The sequence below is a fragment of the Sciurus carolinensis genome, chromosome 7, assembly GCF_902686445.1.
Source record: "Sciurus carolinensis chromosome 7, mSciCar1.2, whole genome shotgun sequence".
Taxonomy (NCBI): Eukaryota; Metazoa; Chordata; class Mammalia; order Rodentia; family Sciuridae; genus Sciurus; species Sciurus carolinensis.
The window spans coordinates 37360012-37380077 of record NC_062219.1 but is presented as its reverse complement, the minus strand read 5'-3'; the positions used below and the strand labels follow the sequence as shown (position 1 = coordinate 37380077).

At 38.7% G+C, this 20066-nt stretch overlaps 2 protein-coding genes across 5 annotated transcripts in view; both read right to left on the bottom strand.

Annotated features, from left to right (window-relative positions):
• Kiaa0408 (KIAA0408 ortholog) overlaps positions 1-1721 on the bottom strand; it is a 31659-nt gene extending 29938 nt beyond the window's left edge. For both annotated transcript variants that reach the window (XM_047558668.1, XM_047558670.1), the window contains exon 1: positions 1584-1721. The gene's annotated coding sequence lies outside the window, so the exon portion shown is untranslated. The remainder of the gene's footprint in view (positions 1-1583) is intronic.
• A 42-nt stretch (positions 1722-1763) lies between these two features.
• Positions 1764-20066, bottom strand: part of Soga3 (SOGA family member 3) — a 48488-nt gene continuing 30185 nt past the window's right edge. The window contains exons 5-8 of one of the 3 annotated variants that reach the window (XM_047558666.1): positions 10126-10197; positions 3267-4442; positions 2522-2560; positions 1774-1896 (exon numbers count right to left, since the gene is read on the bottom strand). In XM_047558666.1, coding sequence (XP_047414622.1) covers positions 2546-2560; positions 3267-4442; positions 10126-10197 — 1263 coding nt within the window. In that variant the 3' untranslated portion in view covers positions 1774-1896; positions 2522-2545. Of the gene's footprint in view, positions 1897-2521; positions 2561-3266; positions 4443-10125; positions 10198-20066 lie in introns of all 3 variants that reach the window. The other 2 variants (XM_047558664.1, XM_047558665.1) reach the window with 2 other exon arrangements.

The following is a 20066-nucleotide window of genomic DNA, read 5'->3' as shown; positions in this document are numbered from 1 at the left end:
GAACCACTGCTTGCCTAGGGGTGTCTGACTCTGAATGCCATAAACATTCCAGAAAAATTTTAACCTCCTAATGTTTACTTTCTGTTCAAGATAGAGACCTGGAGACTTATAATGTATATAATTTTGGTTATTCAGGTGGTTGTTATCCTTGAGATGCAACTGTAAAAAGTAAACACTTGAATATTAAGTGTCAACTCAAACAGAACTTATCTCAATTTCTTTTTAAACTCTTAGCTCTTTGAATCTCTAGGATGGAAAGCCAGATGTATGTATTGTCAGGATCCAACTGTTGGTTAACCACTTCTCAACCCCAGTTTTTCTTCTTCATACCCAAAACACCAAACCAAACCAAAACTAAAAACGAAACAAAGCAAAAAACAAAAAAATCCCCCAAACCAAGACAATTGGTCTGGAAAGTAAGAAGAGTTATTTTTAAATTGAACATTTGAACTGGTGTTAATTTTTTAAATATTAATATTGAAAGGGAAATGGATCTCTAGGAGGATGAGGCTATAAATGAATCACAGTCTTTTACAAGTTCAATTCCTGGGATTCAAATGGTCATTAACAGTACCCAACTCCTGTGGCAGAGCAAAGTTTTTCTACATATTATTCTCTTTGTGGATGCCAAGATTCTTACTTTATCATAGATTTTCACATCCACTAGTCACCCCATGAGTATTTACACATACATGACTTCAACTAGTACTGAATTTCTGAATCTTAAGTGGCACTGGTGCATTCCAGATTTCCACTGGGTAAGCTACCAACAAGATGGACCAAACAGGAAACTTATGGCACACAGTGTGTTCCAGTCTACTTTAGGTATGAGGAGACAGGGGGATACTCAGGTTTCCCAAAGGAAGTTTATATCTAGAGAGCAACTCCCACTGGAACTATGCTTCTGGCCTTGAATCGTGATTTAATGGAATTCTAGAGAAAGTATTTTTTTTTTCATGCTTGAAATATTTCACATACCATATTTCTACCACATTTCCTACTCTGAAGGCAGTTCTATGTGGCAATATATTATGGAGGCTAGGACTCCAGGCAATAAGCTCAATTAGTAATACATAGCTTCAGGTATAATAAGTAAATGCAGAAATAACTGATTTGGTGGGAAGTTGATCAAATACAAGAGGATGGAAATAATTATTCTCTTGATGAACTAAGGCCTAATCCACCTTCATGCTTCCAAATACATCTCTGCAGACAGAACATGTCAACCTTACAATGCATTACTTAGTTTCCATGAGGGTCACATTTTATTTATTGACCATATTTTTCACAGATATTTATTGCAGGTCAAATTATCTTGTCAGTCTGATGCAACTAATAATATATTTTATAAATCTATAATTTATAGTAGAGACTAAATAATCTGTAGAGATTTATAAAGTATTTTTGGAAAAGAAACCAACTTATGAATGTTCAGCTTTGAATTATAATAGTCAACTACTCAGAAATTATCAATTATCTGTCAATAATTATCTGTACAAATATAGATTACAAATCAATATATAAAAGAAAGAAGCAAAAACTAAGATGATTCACCCCCCAAAAAGTCAAATTTACTTTCTTACCTGAAATATTTTTATGTTTGGCCTTCTTGTTGTATTGGGTAGAGGTAAGATGAGCTGTGTCTTTTTACAGAAATAAGCAGTCTTCAGTGTTTTTACAGCATTGGTTACTACAGAAACTAGACTTCTTTTACTTCTTGTCTTGAAGGGTGAACAAAATAAAACAAACTGAAAATACTACAATGAATGGTAAATGATGAAAGATTTACAGTACAAAAAACAGTGTAAAAAGGAAGACAAGTTTAAATATTGTTGTGTAAGACAGTGATGAAAATAATACAAGAATGAGAATAAGTAAAATGATAGGCTGGAACATCTGGGAAGGTAAATGCAAAGACAAAGAGAAGAGTTAATTAATAATAATTTTTAAAACTTCCATTCATATCAACTAATTAAGGTATTCATTCAACTTAAGGAATTCTTCTATAAGCCTATATTTACAAAATCTTAAAGTCTATACTTATACACAGTGCTTTTTCTCTCATTTATTTCTTTTTTTAAGGATATAATGAAAAAAACTACATGCTCATAATATTAAAAAAAACGCAACAAGGAAACTAAAAACCAAGTATTTGATAAAAGAAATAGAAAAAAAGTAAGCTTTAACATTTCAAAATCCAACAAATTTCATCATAAAACATTTTGTTTTCATGGCAAAGCACAGCAACATGCAAGATAAATAAGCAAAGGGGTTGAAATTAGCTAGCTGCAACTAACAGGCGGTTAATCTATGTCATGCTTATGTGCGTAAACTGATTTTTAAATATAAAATGTCTTGCAGTCTAAAAAGCCATGCACGCTGTTGTTCTTCCATGGGTTCTCCAGTGGATACAGGTCACTGGGCTTGCCACAGGGGACAGCACTACCTTTTTTGTTTCATAAATTTTCTTTTATGTGGTTAACTTTGACAAAATGCATTGGTCTTTCAGTGGCCACCATACCTGGCCAAAGCAGGTCAGTCCAATTCATCCGGTGTGCCTCTACAAATCAGGATGGAGGAAAAATACTGGTTTTCCCTGTTCTGGAATAGTTGTTACTATTTTTCTGAATTAGTTTTGCCTTAAAGCTATGGTGTTACATTACCTTATTCGTCCTGGGATTCTCCATTATAGAACTGGCAATCATTGTCTCTAGAAATCATCATGTAAGGTCAGCTTATAGTACAAGGTGGTGTCTATTTGTCCCTTTTGGTAAGTCTCTAAGCACAAGATTGTTCTCTTTACCACTGGTTTCTACCTGTATCAGAAGTTCTCCATCAATTGCTTTTGTTTAGTAACTTAAAAAAAAAAATCTTAAACTGAATTTGAACCTTGTTTCCAAAATCTGAAATTGACATTTGAAGATTCCTATTGAGAATCTTCTTGTGGCTCAGTAAAGTAATATTGAAAAATGCTCACCTAAAATAATGGATATTAAAAATCTTTGAATCTTTATTCAAAAACTTGAGTGTGATGGTGTTAAATTTGCCCTTTAAGTGAAAGGGGGGAAAGAGTTACTAAGTGATTGGGATACAGAAATCTCAGGCCTGAATCAGGAGCCCTATGGGCCTTCAAACCCATTAGGTTCTGAACTGGGACTTCCCTAAGACGGGGTCTGGTGTTCAGGCCGCGGAGACCACCCACGAGGGACCACAGCTCCACGGGCCAGCCTCGCCATCGCCATGGCTCGCAATAGGCAGAACTGTACCTGACTCACGGATATGGGCTCCTCGGCGCCACGGTCGTCTGCGGACTTGGGCACTTCCAGGCGGTCGATGAAAGTCTGCAGCTCCTTGCGGAAGGCCTTCATCTGTGCGTTGATGCGGTAGAGCAGCTCGTGCTCCCGGATGCGGCTGCCGTCGTCCTCCTCATCCATCAGTCCGAACAGGTCCCCGTTGGTCACATAGATGCGCGCCTCGGTGATGATGGTGCTTGTGTCGGCTATGAGCCGGTCGATGGTCTTGCCCAGGCGCTCGGCCTCCGAGCGGATGTCCTTCATCTGCTGCCTATCGGAGAAGCTCTTGGGCCAGGGACCTGGCGCAGGGTAGAAGGAGCGGGTGGGTGTGAGGCAGCGGATGTTCCGCACCTCCTCGGAGTCGCTCTCGCCACCAATGGGCCCTTCCCGCTTGCGGTGCGGTGGCCGCGAGTCATCGTCGCTCTCTTTTTTGCCCGCGTCGCTCTCAGCGTCGCTGTCGCGTGGGCTGCCACGGATGCCCAAGTGCGAGGCCAGGTCGTAGCGCTGCATGTTGGACATGAGCACGCGGTTCTCATACTGCAGCTGCATGACCTTGCCGCTGAGCTCGTTGATCTGCAGGCGAGCAGCCTTCAGCTCCTCCTGCAGGGCCTCCGTCTTGGCGCTGTCATGGTGCCGGGCACTGTCGTGGCTTCCAGACTTGTACTTGTACTTATTGAGTTCCGCGGTTATGCGCTTGTTCTGCTCCTCCAGGTCTGCCACATTCCTTCGCAGCAGCTCGGTTTCGTCCTCCACCAGCTGCAGGTGCTGCCGCAGCTCAGAAAGGGATTCGCTCTGCTCCCTCATAAGAGGGTTGGAGGACCCATTGAAGTCATCGCCCCTGAGGTCATCCAGTTCAGCCTTCAGGCCTCTGTTCTCCACCTCCAGTTCAACGATTTTCCTGCCCAGGATGTTGGCCTCTTCCTCCACCAGCCTCAGCCTAAGCTTGAGCTCCGCTTCCCTGGTGCTAGGAGGTCCCCCAGCTTCTCCTTTGGGTAAGGGACTGTCCAGATCTCCATAAAACGATCTGTACTTCTGCAGCTCGTGTTCGAATCTGTCCTTTTCTTTATCAATCTTGGCCATTTTCTTTCTCATCAAAGCAGCTTCTTCTTTAACAAACTGCAGCTGGCATTTCAGATCTTCATTGTCCTCCTCATTTAGGGAAAGAGGGAAACAGGAAATCATTTTTATGTAAACAAAGAAAACAATCCAGAAAGGACACCTGCAAAAATAATTTCTTTTTCTTGTAAGTAAAATTTAATGGCACATTGAAGTAGATGCTGTGTGTTTTCTCCAAACCATTTATATTCTTTGGCCATGTAAAGAGTAGGACCCTATTAGATCCAAGAAACACAAGGAAAGGAATATAAAAAGAAAGAAAGAAAAGAACTGGTCATCACTATTCAGAGATCATCATATGTTGTAATTGTACACAATTGTCTGGTGGTCATTTCAAGAATGTTCTTTTTGTTTGTTTTTTAAATATGGTTGAATCCCCCTAACTATAATAAATATGAAAACTATCCACTCTAAAGAACATGGTTAGTAAGCACCTACTCACTGGCACGTATCAGGCAACTACTTTGATTCAGATGCTGCAAAGTTCTTTAACAAATAAGATCAATTTTAATATTCAAAATAAACTTAAAGGTAGGTGTTAAGATTCCTGGTTTAAAGATGTTCAGGGACTTGTTCAAGATTAAACAGTTAACAAGTGGGAAAGAAGAAAGGTGAAATTTGAGTTTAGTTGTTTGAAAGTAGGGGTCATGATCACTCTGCCATCCAGAACACAATCTTTCCTCCACCATTATTTAAAGAAGAATTGTTTTAAAGTCAATTAAGGGGAAAGTCTGACCCCTGAAGGGTCCCTCCAAGGGGAATAGTGATGACCATTTAAATCATTTAAAATATAGGATGCACTACCACCAGACTGAGATGGATAGTTTGTTCTGCCTGGTGAAAGCTGAATGCAGTAGAGCCTGTATAAAGTCCTTTCACACATTATTATGACAACTATGAAAGCCTAATCATTAAGTAAATTGAAAAGTACTAAAGTAGAAATGGAAATCTACTTTTTCTCTGGGAGATTTTACAGAAGCACATTATTATGAATAGAATGTATTTCTCAAGGTCAGTTTCTCAAAATTGTCTTCTAAATATATACCCTGGGCTGTGTAACTTCTGTAGACTTTGGTTTCCTCATTTTTATACATTTTATTATTTTTTGCAATGTTGGGGATCAAACCCAAGGCCTGGTGCACGCTAGGTAAACTCTCTACCATTGAGCTATCATCCCCTGGCTCTCCTCATTTTAAAGTGGGAATAAAAATGCCTTCCTTACCCAGCACTCAGGGTCACCTGTGTTTGAGCTGCATTCTGGTAAAGAAGTAGGGGAGTGAGGAGAAAAATGAGCTTGTTTCAGAGGTGCTCAGTAAGTATGGCCCAGAGTCTCTGAGACGGAAGGGATGGTGAACAGGGCACAAGTCTGTTCATGGGAGTGTGAAGTGGTAGAGAGCTGTTGATGTAAGAACCTGAACATCACATTCCATCTGTCACTATATCTCCATGTCTGCACCTTGTGTAGAAGTCTTTAATCCAGCAGAGCACAGGTTAGTGGGTGTGAGCATAATCTGTATTCAGGCTGATTGAAAAACATATATTCCTTGGCCTGCACAGGCTGCCTCTTGAAAAGCACAAAAGAAAAATAGGATAAGATGGGCAAAGTTAAAGGAACCACATGTGTTGTTTGTATACTTTCTTCTAGAAGGGGCATAGGGGAAAGGAGGGATGCACAGAGAGAAGAGGTGATGAAAGAACTTTACCAGGGCATAGAGGAGGAAAAAAGGGTATGTCACGTAGAACTCTGAAAAGAAAAATCATTTCAAAGGGGAGAGAAACTCTATGAGACTACCGTGAGATCAAGGACACATAATCAAGTTTAAAACCACATCAGCAGAGGAATCAAGGGGAGCTCTGAAGTTCTGAGCTTGGTATCCTGTTGGATTGTACTGTCAACAACAGAGAGAAAGAGAGTGAGAGAGAATATGAATAAACAAAGAGGAGCAGGTTTTATGTGGAGAATATGGGTTTAGGGGTTTTAAGTGCTGTCTTTGAGATGCTGCGGTGCACAGATACCGAGTAGAAACATCTAGCAACTGGCAAGAGGCATCTCGGGCTCAAGATTACAAACATCGCACTTTGGGACCTGAAGGTAGGACATGAGATTGAGATGGGCAGAGGTGACGCTTGAAGTTATTTCAATGGTGATAGAGGTGACTAAAGAAGAAAAAAGAAGGGAGAAACAGATAAGAAATGATCAAAAGTTTGGGTGGGGGAGTATAAAGTCACAAATGCCAATTATCAGAAACAATGTTTGAATAGAAAGATGGCTGACAGCCATATACTTTTACACAAGCCAAGTTTCATTGGAAAGCAAGAGTAGATGAGACTGGGTAGCTGTTGTTGGGCCACATGCCTGATGGGAATCCTTTAATCTTCTACTACAAAAAAAAAAAAAAATGTTGGCATGTTGACATATGCTGAAATTTGAATCCAAGTAAAACATCAATGGGCATGGTAAGAGCCATAGATTGGAGCAAACAACACTTTACTGGGCTATGCTAAGCAAATAAAAGAGAAAATTATCTGGTTGTTTTGTATGTAAGTTCTCTTATCCAAAAGAATGAAAACATAAAAATTATTTTAAGACTTGGAGATATTATGCTGTAACAAAGTCACTGTGAGAGAAGGAGATGCTTCAAAAGTATGATGGACATGCTAATTATTTTACTTATTTAAAACTAAATCTTTTCAGAATAGAAAGTGTGAATAGAATAGCTTCTGCAATACTGAGAGTTTAAGAACTCTGTACACAAATATGCCTTGAATCCTTAACTCATAACCTATTATTGGCTGTATTTGAAACTGGGCATAAAATACCATATATAATTGTTGAAAGAAACAGATTTGTGGAAAGTGCCTGGTCCAAAGTAACTGAGCAGAAAATATTGCTCCTATTTTCTGCAAGAAAAAAATCAAACATTCTGAACAAGTTGTTATTTTTGTATATGTTAAAGACTCACTCCTAAGAAGAAACAAATGATACATGAGGAAGGAAATGTAAAAATGATGAATGGCCAGTAAGATGTGAGCTGAGCCTGGCACTGACTTGAAAAGCCACTGCTAGAAGCTAAATTACAATATAATAAATTGTATATATTAAATCATTTAGTTTATTCAACAACTCTCTATTATAATCTCCATTTTTATAGATGAGGAAACAGTGGCATAGGAAGAAAAAGTGGTTTATCTAGACTACACAGTTGGGAGATTTCAATCCCAGAAACCTGTCCCTAAAGCTGCTATTATGAATTGCTATTCAATGTCTTTTCTCCATAAATAAAGTCACCCTGCTTCTAGAGGAATAAGTAAGGAATATATCAAAAAGGTTGAAGCAAGTTAACAAAATGAAATATTAAGTGATATGAATAACAGTAGCTTAGACCATATAAAATTGTGATTACTGTACATCCAAATCAATAGCATGTTGACAATTTCCCATGGTTCAACATAAAAAGGAGGAACATGGAAACATTCAGACGTGTGTATTAAGCATGCACAGTGTGCCAGACACTACACACATATGATTCAAAGCTGAATAAGGTGGTCCCTGTCTACCAAATACCCTAAACAGGAGAATATCAATTCATAACAACAATAACAACAGGGAAGGCTTTCAGTAATCTAAGAACATGGATCAATGATCTTCGACCTTGACAGAGTGACAGAATCCTTTTATAATTTTATAAAAAATGAACCATTTCAAAACTGAGATCTCCCATCCAAGGCAATTCAAATCAATCTGGGAGAGGAGGGGAGTTTTTGAAAAATGTAATTCACAATTCTGAAAATAAATGTTTTGGAAATGAGAATAAAGACTGCAAATGCCACATAAATTTCATAAATTTCATAAATTTCATAATTTTCCCAGGTGAATAAATTTCCCAGGTGAAACCCATGCCCATGAAATAAAAACTGATGACTTGCAAGGCATCTTGACTTTCATAAAGTTCTAAGACACACTCAGAAAGTGCTGGAAGCTGTGGCTGTCTTTGGTGGAAAGGTGCTTACATGCACATGGAGTGGTGGTATAGAGTCAGGAACAAAGTTTAGAATTCCTACATTAGAGAATATTGTTGAGGAAATATACAAACTATAACACAGTAAGTGCAACAGATCAAACGTAGGTTTTAAAAAAGTAAACTGCTCATTAAAATCGATAAGATTTTAGAACAGGAAGAATATGGCATTGAGTCCCTATTAAGGTGGGGAAGAAGATTCAGGGTAACACATGCAGTGATCCACAGCAAAATATTTAGAGTGAGTTGGGCAAAGTTATGGCAAAGACAGGGCAGGAAGGTTTAGTGATAGATTATGTTTGGATTTATTAAGGCAATTGGCAGAAAGGTACAAAAAAAGGCATTAAGACCTTGGTATGAGACTCTCTGGGATTCTAGAAATACTGAGGCTTTAGAAATGTTCTTTGTTAAGTACTAGAAAAAAATTAATCAAGAAGAGAGGATGAGCTGGGCTGGTGGTGCATGCCTGTAATCCCAGCAGCTTGGGAGGCTGAGGCAGGAGGATGGTGAGTTCAAAGCCAGTCTCAGCAAAAGCAATGCACTAAGCAACTCAGTGAGACCCTGTCTCTAAAATACAAAATAGGGCTGGGGATGTGACTCAGTGGGGCACACCTATAATCCCAGAGACTCAAGAGGCTGAGGCAGGAAGATCTCAAGTTTGAGACTAGTCTCAGCAACTTAATGAGGACCTATCTCAAAATAAAAAATAAAAAGGTTTGGGGATGTAGTTCAGTGGTAAATGAACTTGGAGGAAAATGGAAAGAAAGAGATGGGGGGAGGGGAGAAGGGAGAGAGGGAGAGAAAGAGAGAAAGAGAGAATAGAAGAGGAAGAGAGGAAAAGGGAAAATAATATATGTAATAGTTATGCTTTAAAAATGGATCAGATCAACTTTTTATATATTAAATATTTAAATACCACTTTAAAGTTATCTAATGAGAAAAAAATCTTGTAATAATTTTTTTAAAAATGCATACTTTAGTACTACAGATTCCAACTTATGCATTTAAAGTCAATATCTAGCTAAGTGTTTTTGGACACCATAATGTCACTTCTGTCCCAAATATTTCCTATTCTGTTTTAAAATCTTCTTCATTACAATCATCACCACCTTCTGCTCACCTTGGAAGCAGATCTAGTCTTTACTGTGACTGTTTCTAATGTTCTTACCAAGCCCATAGTGAGTACAAGTTTTTCATTTTATTTTTATGCCTTTGTTTCCTTTTCTTTTGCTTCTCCTATCATTGGCTTATAGAATTATTTCCTTCTTAGGTTCTCTAAAGACGTCATAAGCCTCTCTCTCCTCTCTCTTCCTTCTACCATCCCTTCCTATAGCATTGCATTTTTACTCTCCTGTTACTATAGTAACAGCCATTCCATTGACCTTATTAATTATGAAAGAATGAGATTAGCATCCTGTGTATAGTTCTCAAATACAGTGGCACATAAAAGACTAATGATACGTTGCTGTGTGCTTACAATGTAAAAGCAATTATAATGGGGCTGTTAGTACTGTTTTCTGAGCAAATGTACTGAATACTTTATGCCTCCTGTGTCCATAGCTACATAATTGATATGCATAATGTGACTATGTTTCACATAAGTCTGTTTCGCCATTATGCCTATTTATAAATGTAGCTTATTATAATACACACTTACAGTTGCTTTATACCCAAGCTGAAATTTTATTTCCACATACCTCTGTGGGAGTCTGTTGAGCCTTTTTTTCAGATTTTGGCAAATCTTTGCTTCCTCTTCTTTTTAAGGATAACTGAAACAAACCATGAATATGTTTAGTTTGGTAAACTATAATTTTAGTTAAACTATAATCTTAATTCAATTTTATATTTAAATGTTCTAACCTCATACGACAAAACCCAGACAAAAAATTTGATCAATAACTATACAAGGAGAAAAAGTACCCAAACCAGATAGATTAAGATATATTTTTACATTAAACTGAGATAAATATGACAGTAGAATGTACCTGGAAATTATCTTATTAATTTGATAAATACTGGAAGCTTACTGTAAAAATGCAAGTCAAAATTTAGTTCAATGAATCAATATGCTATATAGTTCTAATGAAGGCAAATGCTTGTTAACACTACACATCACTAAAGAAAATTAAAGATTGTTATTATTTCCAAAAAAAAAAAAAGTTATTATTTCCAGTGTTGGAGTTAGGTTGAAATAAGCTTGTAAAGACAAATTTTCAGTGCGTTTATGTAGAATTTAAAGAGTCACATTCTTCTCTCAACATATCTATGCAAACAAGCATGAAACACATAAACATGTAAAGTGATAAGGAGAGGTATGATATAGTGAAATAAGAGGGTATGCTCCATCTCAAGGAGCAGGTGGACTGGGAACAGCTCCATGATACAGGAATGTGGACTTTTCCAGGAAAAGCTGGGAGTCTTGATTGCTATGTAAAATCTCCCACATTTTACTATCAGGTCCGAATTAAAATTCAAATAAACACCTCATAATTAGGATACTAACTAGTCCCAAATTGTTTCCTGGACCAGCAACAAATAATCTTTGATGCTCAGTTCTGTTTCTCACACCAACACAGCACATGCTGTAAATGCCATGCTTTAGGGTCTGTGAAGCAGACTTTTCCTTAGTGTGGCATCACCTCCATGATAATAATGCTCGCCACTTGGAAGATGGTAGAAAAATACTTGTTGAACTAATGAGTAAACATAAATTATGAAGTTCTGAAGTCAAAAAGAAGGATGATGGAAGTGGAGACTGACCGTAAAAGCAGGAATGGCTTCTCAGAATAGGAGAGTTAGTGAATTTGTAAACAACTGAAATTTTAATTCTTCACAAGTCAATTTCTAACCCATATCCAGCATTATGTGAAGGAATATTGTTTTAATCAACGTTTTTGCTTATTAAAAGGTCCAATAAGAACAAATTTAGAGGAGGAAAAGTTTATTTGGGGGCTCCCAGTTTCAGAGGTCTCAGATGGCTGGTTCCATTTCTTGGGGCCTAAGAAGAGGCAGAACATCATGGTGGAAGAGTGTGGCTGAGGAAAGCAGCTGGGAACAGGCACCCAGGAAGCAGAGGGAAACAGTCTCTCACTCACCAGGGAAAAAGTATCTATCCCAAAGGCACAATCCCAAAGACCTACCTCCTCCAGCTACACCTCACCTGCCTTTAGTTATCACTTAGTTAATTCCTATCAGGGGATCAATTTACTGATTGGGTTAAGGCTCTCACAACCCAATCATTTCACCTCTAAATCTTCTTGCATTGTCTCACACATGAGTTTTTGGGGAACATCTAACATCGAAACCATAACACATGTTAAGGCACAGACAGCGGGGGAATATATTGTTGCAATTGCTTTTATTCAGTATATAGTTCAAAGTACACAGAGGTAAGTGGTCCATATGGTTATTCAATCCTAGTTTTTTACAGAAAGAAGTTCTCTATGTTGCTTGTATAATCTTATTTTTAGAAATGGAAATTATGGGAACTGACTTACCATATCTAAAAGTGATTTAGAAATCAGTTAGCAAAAACAATCCCCAAAATACTAAGAATATATTGAGCTGAATAGGGAACCTGGAACATTCTAGGTAGTCTACTTATAAGAAGCACTAAAGTCATCTTACTAAATATTTGTAAGGGCTTTTATATTGAGTTCATTTCATTATATGCTTATTTAGTAATTATTAATATACTTCATAAGGTGCCTATGCCACAATAATAATAATATGAGGTGATCTCCATTCTCTATGGGGTTCCCAGACTCCTCGACATGTTCTGTTCAGTCTGCAACTCACTACTGTGGGATGAAAGCAATGATAACATAAAAACAATATTAACTGGCACTGATTGAGCATTAAGTTCATGTCAAACACTTTACATACATTATCTTGAATAATTTTTAAAACAATCCTTTTACCCTCCCTTTGCAGATGGTGAACCTAAACCTAAGAAAGGTAGATAAATTATCTAATGCAGTGGTTCTCAAAATATGATCATCAGAAAGCATCATCAATGTCACCTGCAAAGCTGTTGGAAAAGGCTTATCCCAGCAATCTGTGACTTAAACCCTGCCAGTAATTCTGATGCCAATGTTTGCACCGTCTAAAGTTAGTGCTTGCTAAATAGCAGAATCAGATCTTCACCTAAGTCCTTCTGATCTCTGGTATCTATTAGATTTCAAAGGAGAAAGGCTTAATCCAGTCTGGGGCTGGAGACACTTGGGTAACTCGTCATGATTTCCAGAATGAAGAAACAGCTTCATCTCAAGTTTGGTAGATGAATGGTCAGCCAATGGAAAACAGAGAAAAGAAAGAGAAAAAACACTTTGAGTAAAAGAGAGGGGAGGAGGAGGAGGAAAAGGAGAAAGAGAAGGAAGAGGGGAAAGAAAACCTAGCACACGAAGAAAATTCAATATAACACAGTAGAATGACATGAGACTTGCTGGTGTCAAAGGTCAAATTTTGAGGACATCAAAAAAAAAGCTGGATTCTGTCTCACAGAAGTGATGGGTTTTAAACAAGGACTGTCACTGTTAAGGAATACAAAGATGGCCAAAGGTGGTGATGCACACCTATAATTCCAGCCACTCAAGAGGCTGAGGTAGTAGGATCACAAGTTCAAGGCCAGCCTCAGCAGATTTGTAAGACCTTGAGTAACTCAGTGAGACAGTGTCTCAAAATAAAAAGGATTGAGGATGTAGCTCAGTGGCAAAGCAGCCCTGGTTCAATCTCCAGTACCAAAAACAACAACAAACCAAAAACCCCAAAAATGCAGGTAGAAGTCCAGAAGACCATGAGATAAAGGGATGACATGTGAGGGTTACGAGGGAAAGTATGATCGATTTCTGAAAACTTCATCTTTGGTCTTTGTGTTTCATCCACTCCACAGACATGTTGAGTTTCTGGCATAAATATGTGCTGGAAGGTACCCAAATGTGACCAAGAAATATCTTATTCTCTCCCTACAGAGTTAACTATACATGATGACTAAAAAGGATGTCATTCGTTGAAACAGGAGGAGGCAGAATTAACTCAGAGAAATAAATGAACAACAAACAAAAGACTGAGAGAATAATGGAAGAAGCTATGCTTCGAGATCCAGGAAGTCAGAGAAAATTATTCAAGAGGGATGCTCTTGGAAAGACATGTAAAATTTCAAAAGGCAAATACTGAGAAAATATCAGTAGGAAAGATGAGGAGGAGCGAGTGTGTCCAAAAGAAGCACTAACTTCTGAAGAGAAGTAATGGAGATACAGCCACTGTAAAGATGGGGTAGAAGAAGCTGCTGGAAAGACTGATGTCAGTTTGGGGGGCTGAGAAATTTAGACTTGGCCCTGTAGGCAATGTTAAAATGAGATCTCTGAATTAATACAAGAGGCATGCTGAAACCAGGGCATTCTTTCCTAAGAGGCATTTTCTATTTTACTTTTATTTTAATACCACTCAAGTGGGTTGTTAAACTTGAATGAAGCTCTGAAAAGAGGTTTCCCTTGAATAAAGGCAGATCATCTGAAGGTGCCTGGAGGACTATTAAGACCTCTAAGTGTCACATTCAAATTTCTAATAAACATTTAACCATCTTTTATTATTTCAATAAGTTTTTATTGACTTTCTGAGATGTGAGATTTATAAGGTTAGAGAAAGTTAGAGAAATAGTCAGTCTGAACAATCCCTTTTCCATAAGGAAAAAACTGTCATCTCTGCTGTGGTCATCCCGACTGGTCTTCAACAGCTACAATCTAGTGACCTCTACGAGGGGAGTGGCATGGAAGGCTAGCACAAATCTCCAGAAAAATGTGTTGAAAACGTCTCTTGTCCATGTCTTAATTCTTTGCATTCCCAGCCTCAGCTTGTCCAAAAGAGAATGCTGCTCTTTTTGTACATATGAAGGGCAGGAATGAGAGAGTTTTGCCAATAATTATGTTTGCACAGCAGTTATGTAAAATGGATGGTTTGTGTTCTAAAAATGTTTTCAGATTGCCTTTCTTTCTCATTTGAAATCTGATCCACTTCTTAATAGGTAGCATCTTTATGTTTTTAACACTTAAACAACAAAGAATCTGCCTAAAATGCTACCAAAAGGTACGTATATATGCAAAAATGGACATGTATGACATGTATATGTGCATAAAATCAGTGATCCATTTGTATGGTGAATAAATCAATTATAATAGCTACATTAATATCTAGGACTTAAATATGTGCCATGAACTTTCCTAAGTACTTTACCTGCCTCTCCTCATTTAATCTGAAAATGGCTTTACAAGTTAGACATCATTATCTGAAAGACAAAGGAGAAATCACCCAGCTAGTAAGTGTGTGAACCAGGAAACCAGTTTCAGAGCTCTGGCCCTGACAGCTACATTACACTGTGGTTCCAAGGGAAGATCACTGAAATCTAGCAAACAGGGCTTTATTATTTTTGAGCATATCCTTTGCTATACTCTGAGCATGGTCACATAGGTTTGGGACATTAATTTCACATATTCTACACATATTCTACATGTACAACATGTCTTTATATTTTTAACACAGGAGCCAGCAGAGGTGACATACAAACTTACGGGTTCTCACAGTCAATCTGTAAATACTTTCGACTTCAAGGTAACAGTAAGAGGAAGGTCCAGGGCTATCTGACTGAAGGTTGGAAGGAAACTCAAAGACGCAGGACTCTGCCTCCCGCAGGCCCAAGAGGGACTCTTGTCTCTGATATCTTCCTCCTTTCCTTCAATTACATCCTTGACACTTAACCCAGAGAGAATGACAGAGGCAGAACAGGTGAGGGTGCCTAGAGACCCAGCTCAGGAACACACTGTCCACTCTCATTCTAGAAGAGTGAGACAAGATTCCAAACTTAATAGGAGGCCATGCCTAAGGGAATGCAGGGGAAAGGGAGGCTGATGCCTGGGTGATCAGTTCATGCCATTCTCTTCCACAAAATCTCCCAGTGGTTTTCCACTTTGCTGGTCAGAGCTGTGCTTTACTAGAGCACCAGATCTTAATTCCACACTGCATTTATCCTAGTAACATTTTATAAAGGCTTGATTAGGCTTTTCGAAACATATTCTGGACTGGGCACAGGCACTTCCAAAGCTCCCAGGGTGAGAGAGTATACTGTGTGATTGCCTCGGTGGACCACCACTCTGCTCTGCAGCAGACCCACCCGAATTTCAAGCAAGCACTTCAACCTCATCGTCCTCACTCTCCTCCTGGCTTTCTCCTTTAGTGTCATGGACATCCTTGTAGTTCCTCAAACATGTCGAGCACGCTCCAGATTTGGGGCCTGTAGGCTACAGTTACCTCTGCCTGCAACACTCTTCCCTCATACACCCTCAGGACCCATTTGCATTGTTGCTTCGGGGACCTAAAAGGGGAGACCATGTCAGACCACTTCACATAAAACAACACACACCTCCTCCATCCCCTTCCACTGCAAGTCCTTTGTCTCCCTAATCCTGCTGTGTTTTTCTCCACAGTTCTTCTCCCCATTCGACCTGTGTCTGTTTCATGTTTTCCTCCCTGCTCTGAAATACAGGCTCCACAAAAGCAGGTTCCTGGCACTGATATCTTTTATCACCTTTGCTCTTGGAGGTATGTGTGGCACAAAGTGGGTGTTTATTCAATATCAGCTCCTTTAGCCTTATTTTGTACATAGATTTGTTTTGGAGGCATGGCAAGAAGTTGACAAATGACTAAAACACAGAAAAGCTCACAAACAAAAAGTTTCACTTTAAAACTTCCATTTAAAGCTGAGAAAGTATAAATGTCTCATTCAACTTTTTCAACCAAAAAAACCTAAAGAACAAAGATATGTTTGAGCCAAAATGTATTAAAACAGGACATAAAACTATGTCATCCTACTTTACTATTGTGTTTGATTTTCTACCATTACAGTTTTGCCAGTGTCACCAATTAAGACTCTCAATCTCAAAATCATTTTGTAATGGACACCTAGTACACACATTCTTTGATGGCCTTGTTGCATTTGTGGCTTCTACTCATCAGTCCCTCTCATGATTTCTCTCCTGTCACTGGCCCTCCAAGCACCTGTATACCTCTGCCTCTATTTTCCTGCCCTGAAAGTCAAGTCCAGGGACTCTTCTCTAAGCTGTTCTACATTCTCTCTTCTTTGCCTTCAGTCATGGCTTAAGAGGTGTTTGGGTAGGAGTCAGGTCAGTGATTCTTTTGATTCTTTCTCTTTCCTTTTTCATCCAGAAATGTGATCATTCTGATGTGATAAATTATTTTCCATGCCCTGTAATTCACTGGGAGTTACAAAAAAATAATCTGGAAATTATAAATATAAAGATATCTAATCTTTGGCTCCAATTAGTGTCTATTATGTATTAGTGATGAAGGCTTTCCGTAGTAAATTGTTTACAAAAACTGGCTTTATCTTTCCACTCCAGATAGGTCCATTTGTAATGTACCCCACAAAAAGGCACCATCGAATTCTGTCCCTCTTTAAACTGGGTTGCCTTTGTGACTTGCTTTGAGCAATAAAATGTCATGAGAGAGATGGCATGCTACCTGTGAGTTTATTCTCATGATTCCTTATAAACTTTTGGATTCTTTCTCTTAGAAGCTGACTGTCCCAACTATTAGGTCTGGACCAGCCTGCTTGATAAAATGAGTCATGTGGCCCCATTATTCCCATTGCCTGAGTCAATGGCCAATCAACCTGTAAGGGTAGAGCCTTTTAGGTGATTATCAGCTGGTCACAAATACATGCATGGACTCAGCTGAGGTCAGAATACTCTAAACAATGGACCACATAATTATTAAGAGATAAATAAGGGATTGCTGTTTGAGGATGGTTTGTTATACAGCAAAAGCTAAAAGATACCTTTACCACACGTATTTCACCACTGGGATTGAAAAAGACACTAGGTTAATGAGATTTGTACATATTTACAAAAAATATTCCTTTTTCAAATCCTAGGAAAAGAACAAAAAGTAAAACTTCAGAAGAAAGAGTGGAAAGGGGTTATCAAATATAGGATAAATGAAGATCACTGTATTTTCCTTGTATCTTTTCTTTGCCTTTGCCAATGCTTCGATTCCAAAAAAGGTTTTTTAATGAAATTAAGCACTAGAAGTTGTTTTAAAAGTTCACTTTTCAGTTCTAAATTGCAGATTCTTCTTTTAATAAAAGTAGGTGTTCAATTAGCACCATAGGTGTGATATGAGTTAAAAGCTAATAAAGTTCATCTAACATTTAAGCTTATTACTGGGTCTGGATCAGCACCTTTTTGAAGTATTTCCTTCTGTTTGAACTCGGCTTTTACTCTTTATTTTCGAGAAAAGAAGGTGTACATCTTCACAGTGCTTCCCTGATCTCAGTTTCTAATTTTAATCTGTCAATTCCAACCTCAGTTTCAGCAAATTTTATTTGTCTGTTTCTCTAATTCTCCTATGTAGGGGAAGAAAAATAACTTAAATTTTCTCAAGACTCTCTAAGTCAGAGCTGAAACATAAAGACAAATGCGGAAAGAGCTATATCCTGAAAATTCTCAAATGTAATTTAAGGATCACGTTTCCAAGCTTCTATTGGTAGTTAAGAAGGACAGGATATAGAAAGAACAGCAGGTTGATGGTAGGAAAAGAAAGATATCCTTAATTCATCTACTCCAGGAATCAACAGTGAAAATAAGGAAGTTGATTGACAATTTAAACCTGGGCTTTGTCCCTAGAAGGTAAGAATAAATGAAAAAGCTATGGACTCTTCATTGTCACTGAAGATGGTAATGCCCTTCTGGGCAGGGTTGCAAAGGAAAATGTCAGAGATGGAGAAGTGTATGTGGCATGCAGGTGCCTATGTCATGAAGATGGAGACCCAAATCTACAACCAACAAATCAGCCTCCTTCCACCAATGCCATGTCCTTTCTCCTGTCTCATAAGCCCAGGCCCCATTCCTATCTTCTGAGTTATGAGGCTGCCAAAATTACTTTTTCTTATTTCCAATGAAATGCCTAAATAAAAGTAACTTTTAAAAGCTGGAAAACTATTTTTTCTGTTCTAAAATCTTTGATCCAAGGCCAAATTAAAATCACCAGAATCAAGTTCTTTATAAGTTTAGCTTTTAATATAATGTTTTAAATAAAAGTATCCAGTGAATTTCCCTTTCCTTGGTTCCTCCATCCTTTTTCCATTGTTCTAAAGTAGATCACTGCAGAAGAGGTCAGACTGACTGCCATCATATGATTTTGTATTACTGAGGAACATTTATGAGTGAACTTTCCAGGTCACCAATGAAAGTAAACTTTCTAATTCTTTTCTGTGTGGAAATCAGGGTTGTTCCTTAAAACCAAATGGCTTATACATAGTGTCCTTTATTTTCAAAGGTCAAATTTTGGTGCCAATAATTACTTTAGAACTAATCATTTTTCCTAGTGTATTACCTACCAATACTGCTTAAATGTCTTTAGACTGGAACCCACTCTCCACGACTAGTATAGTGAAATTTAGGTAAACCTTGGAAAGTAAATGTTGAACTTAAGATCAGAAGATGTAAGAAGTCTTAAGGATGGTGAACTATCACAGAGAAAAAAAGAAGTAGAGGCTTCACTTGTTAATGGGACATGGTTGCTATAGGACCAGAGGGGGTAGAACTGAAAGGAAACTGTAACAGTTGAGGCTTATAAAATTTTTGTGAAAATATCTCCCTTAAAAGTCAAGTTTGAACCCAATAAATGCCTCCTTCTGAAGCCAGAATTAAGGACAGGTAGTTAGTGTAGAAATAGGGAATCCAGTCAATTTGAGGAAATGAAGTCATGAAGCCATCTGCCTCTGGAAGTTGGAGACTGCCCCTGGAAGAATGGAATGTCAAGGAGCTCCGGAGCCCATTGATTACCAAATTTACCTGCCTTTGCCTGAATCACCTTGGCCCTCCCCCTGCCCATGACTTTTCACTTAATGCAAAACCAGGCCTAGTCACGGAAGGGGAGATAAGCAGGGAGAGAACTGGAAAACAAAAGAGACTTTAACCTATAAAAGATAGAGGGTGCACTCACTTCTGGGGACTTTAGAACATCAGCCATGGCCCCCTTCTTCCTGCTGGGAGAAGTCTGTATTATCACCTTTAAATAAAACCTGCTTAATATGCTTGCCTTGGCGTGCTTCTCTAGTGTTCACTCTTCAACATTAGAAGGAGCAGAACTCGTCACCGGTAAATGGCGGTATCAGATTTGGAGGCACCACCAAAATTTATGCCAAGGTAAGTAAGCTTCTCTCTCCATGCACCCCACATCTGTTTGAGGTGCATCTTTCTGTCTCTTTATTTTTGGAGGGCAAAATGGGCACCCGTCGGCTACTTAAATGCAGTTAGTGCAGCCGCCATTCTTAAGACTTGGGTGAGAGGTTTCCCGGCCCAGGCAAGTTTCCAATCACCTGCCCTATAGGCTTGTTGGACTGTGCTGAAGCCATTTCCTACTTTTCTGTCCAGGCTCGGAGTGCAATTGCCACCAGTACACTGTATCCCTAGTCCTGATCTGCCCAGGATGCGTGGAGGAGGAGGAAGGGTTGGAACAACTGTGGGGTTCTTGGCCTGGGCTACTCTCGGGTGGACCCCAAAGGTTCCTTCTCCTGACTCCCCCTCCCGACCGCCCTGAGGGGTATCCAGGGTGATCGGTAGAC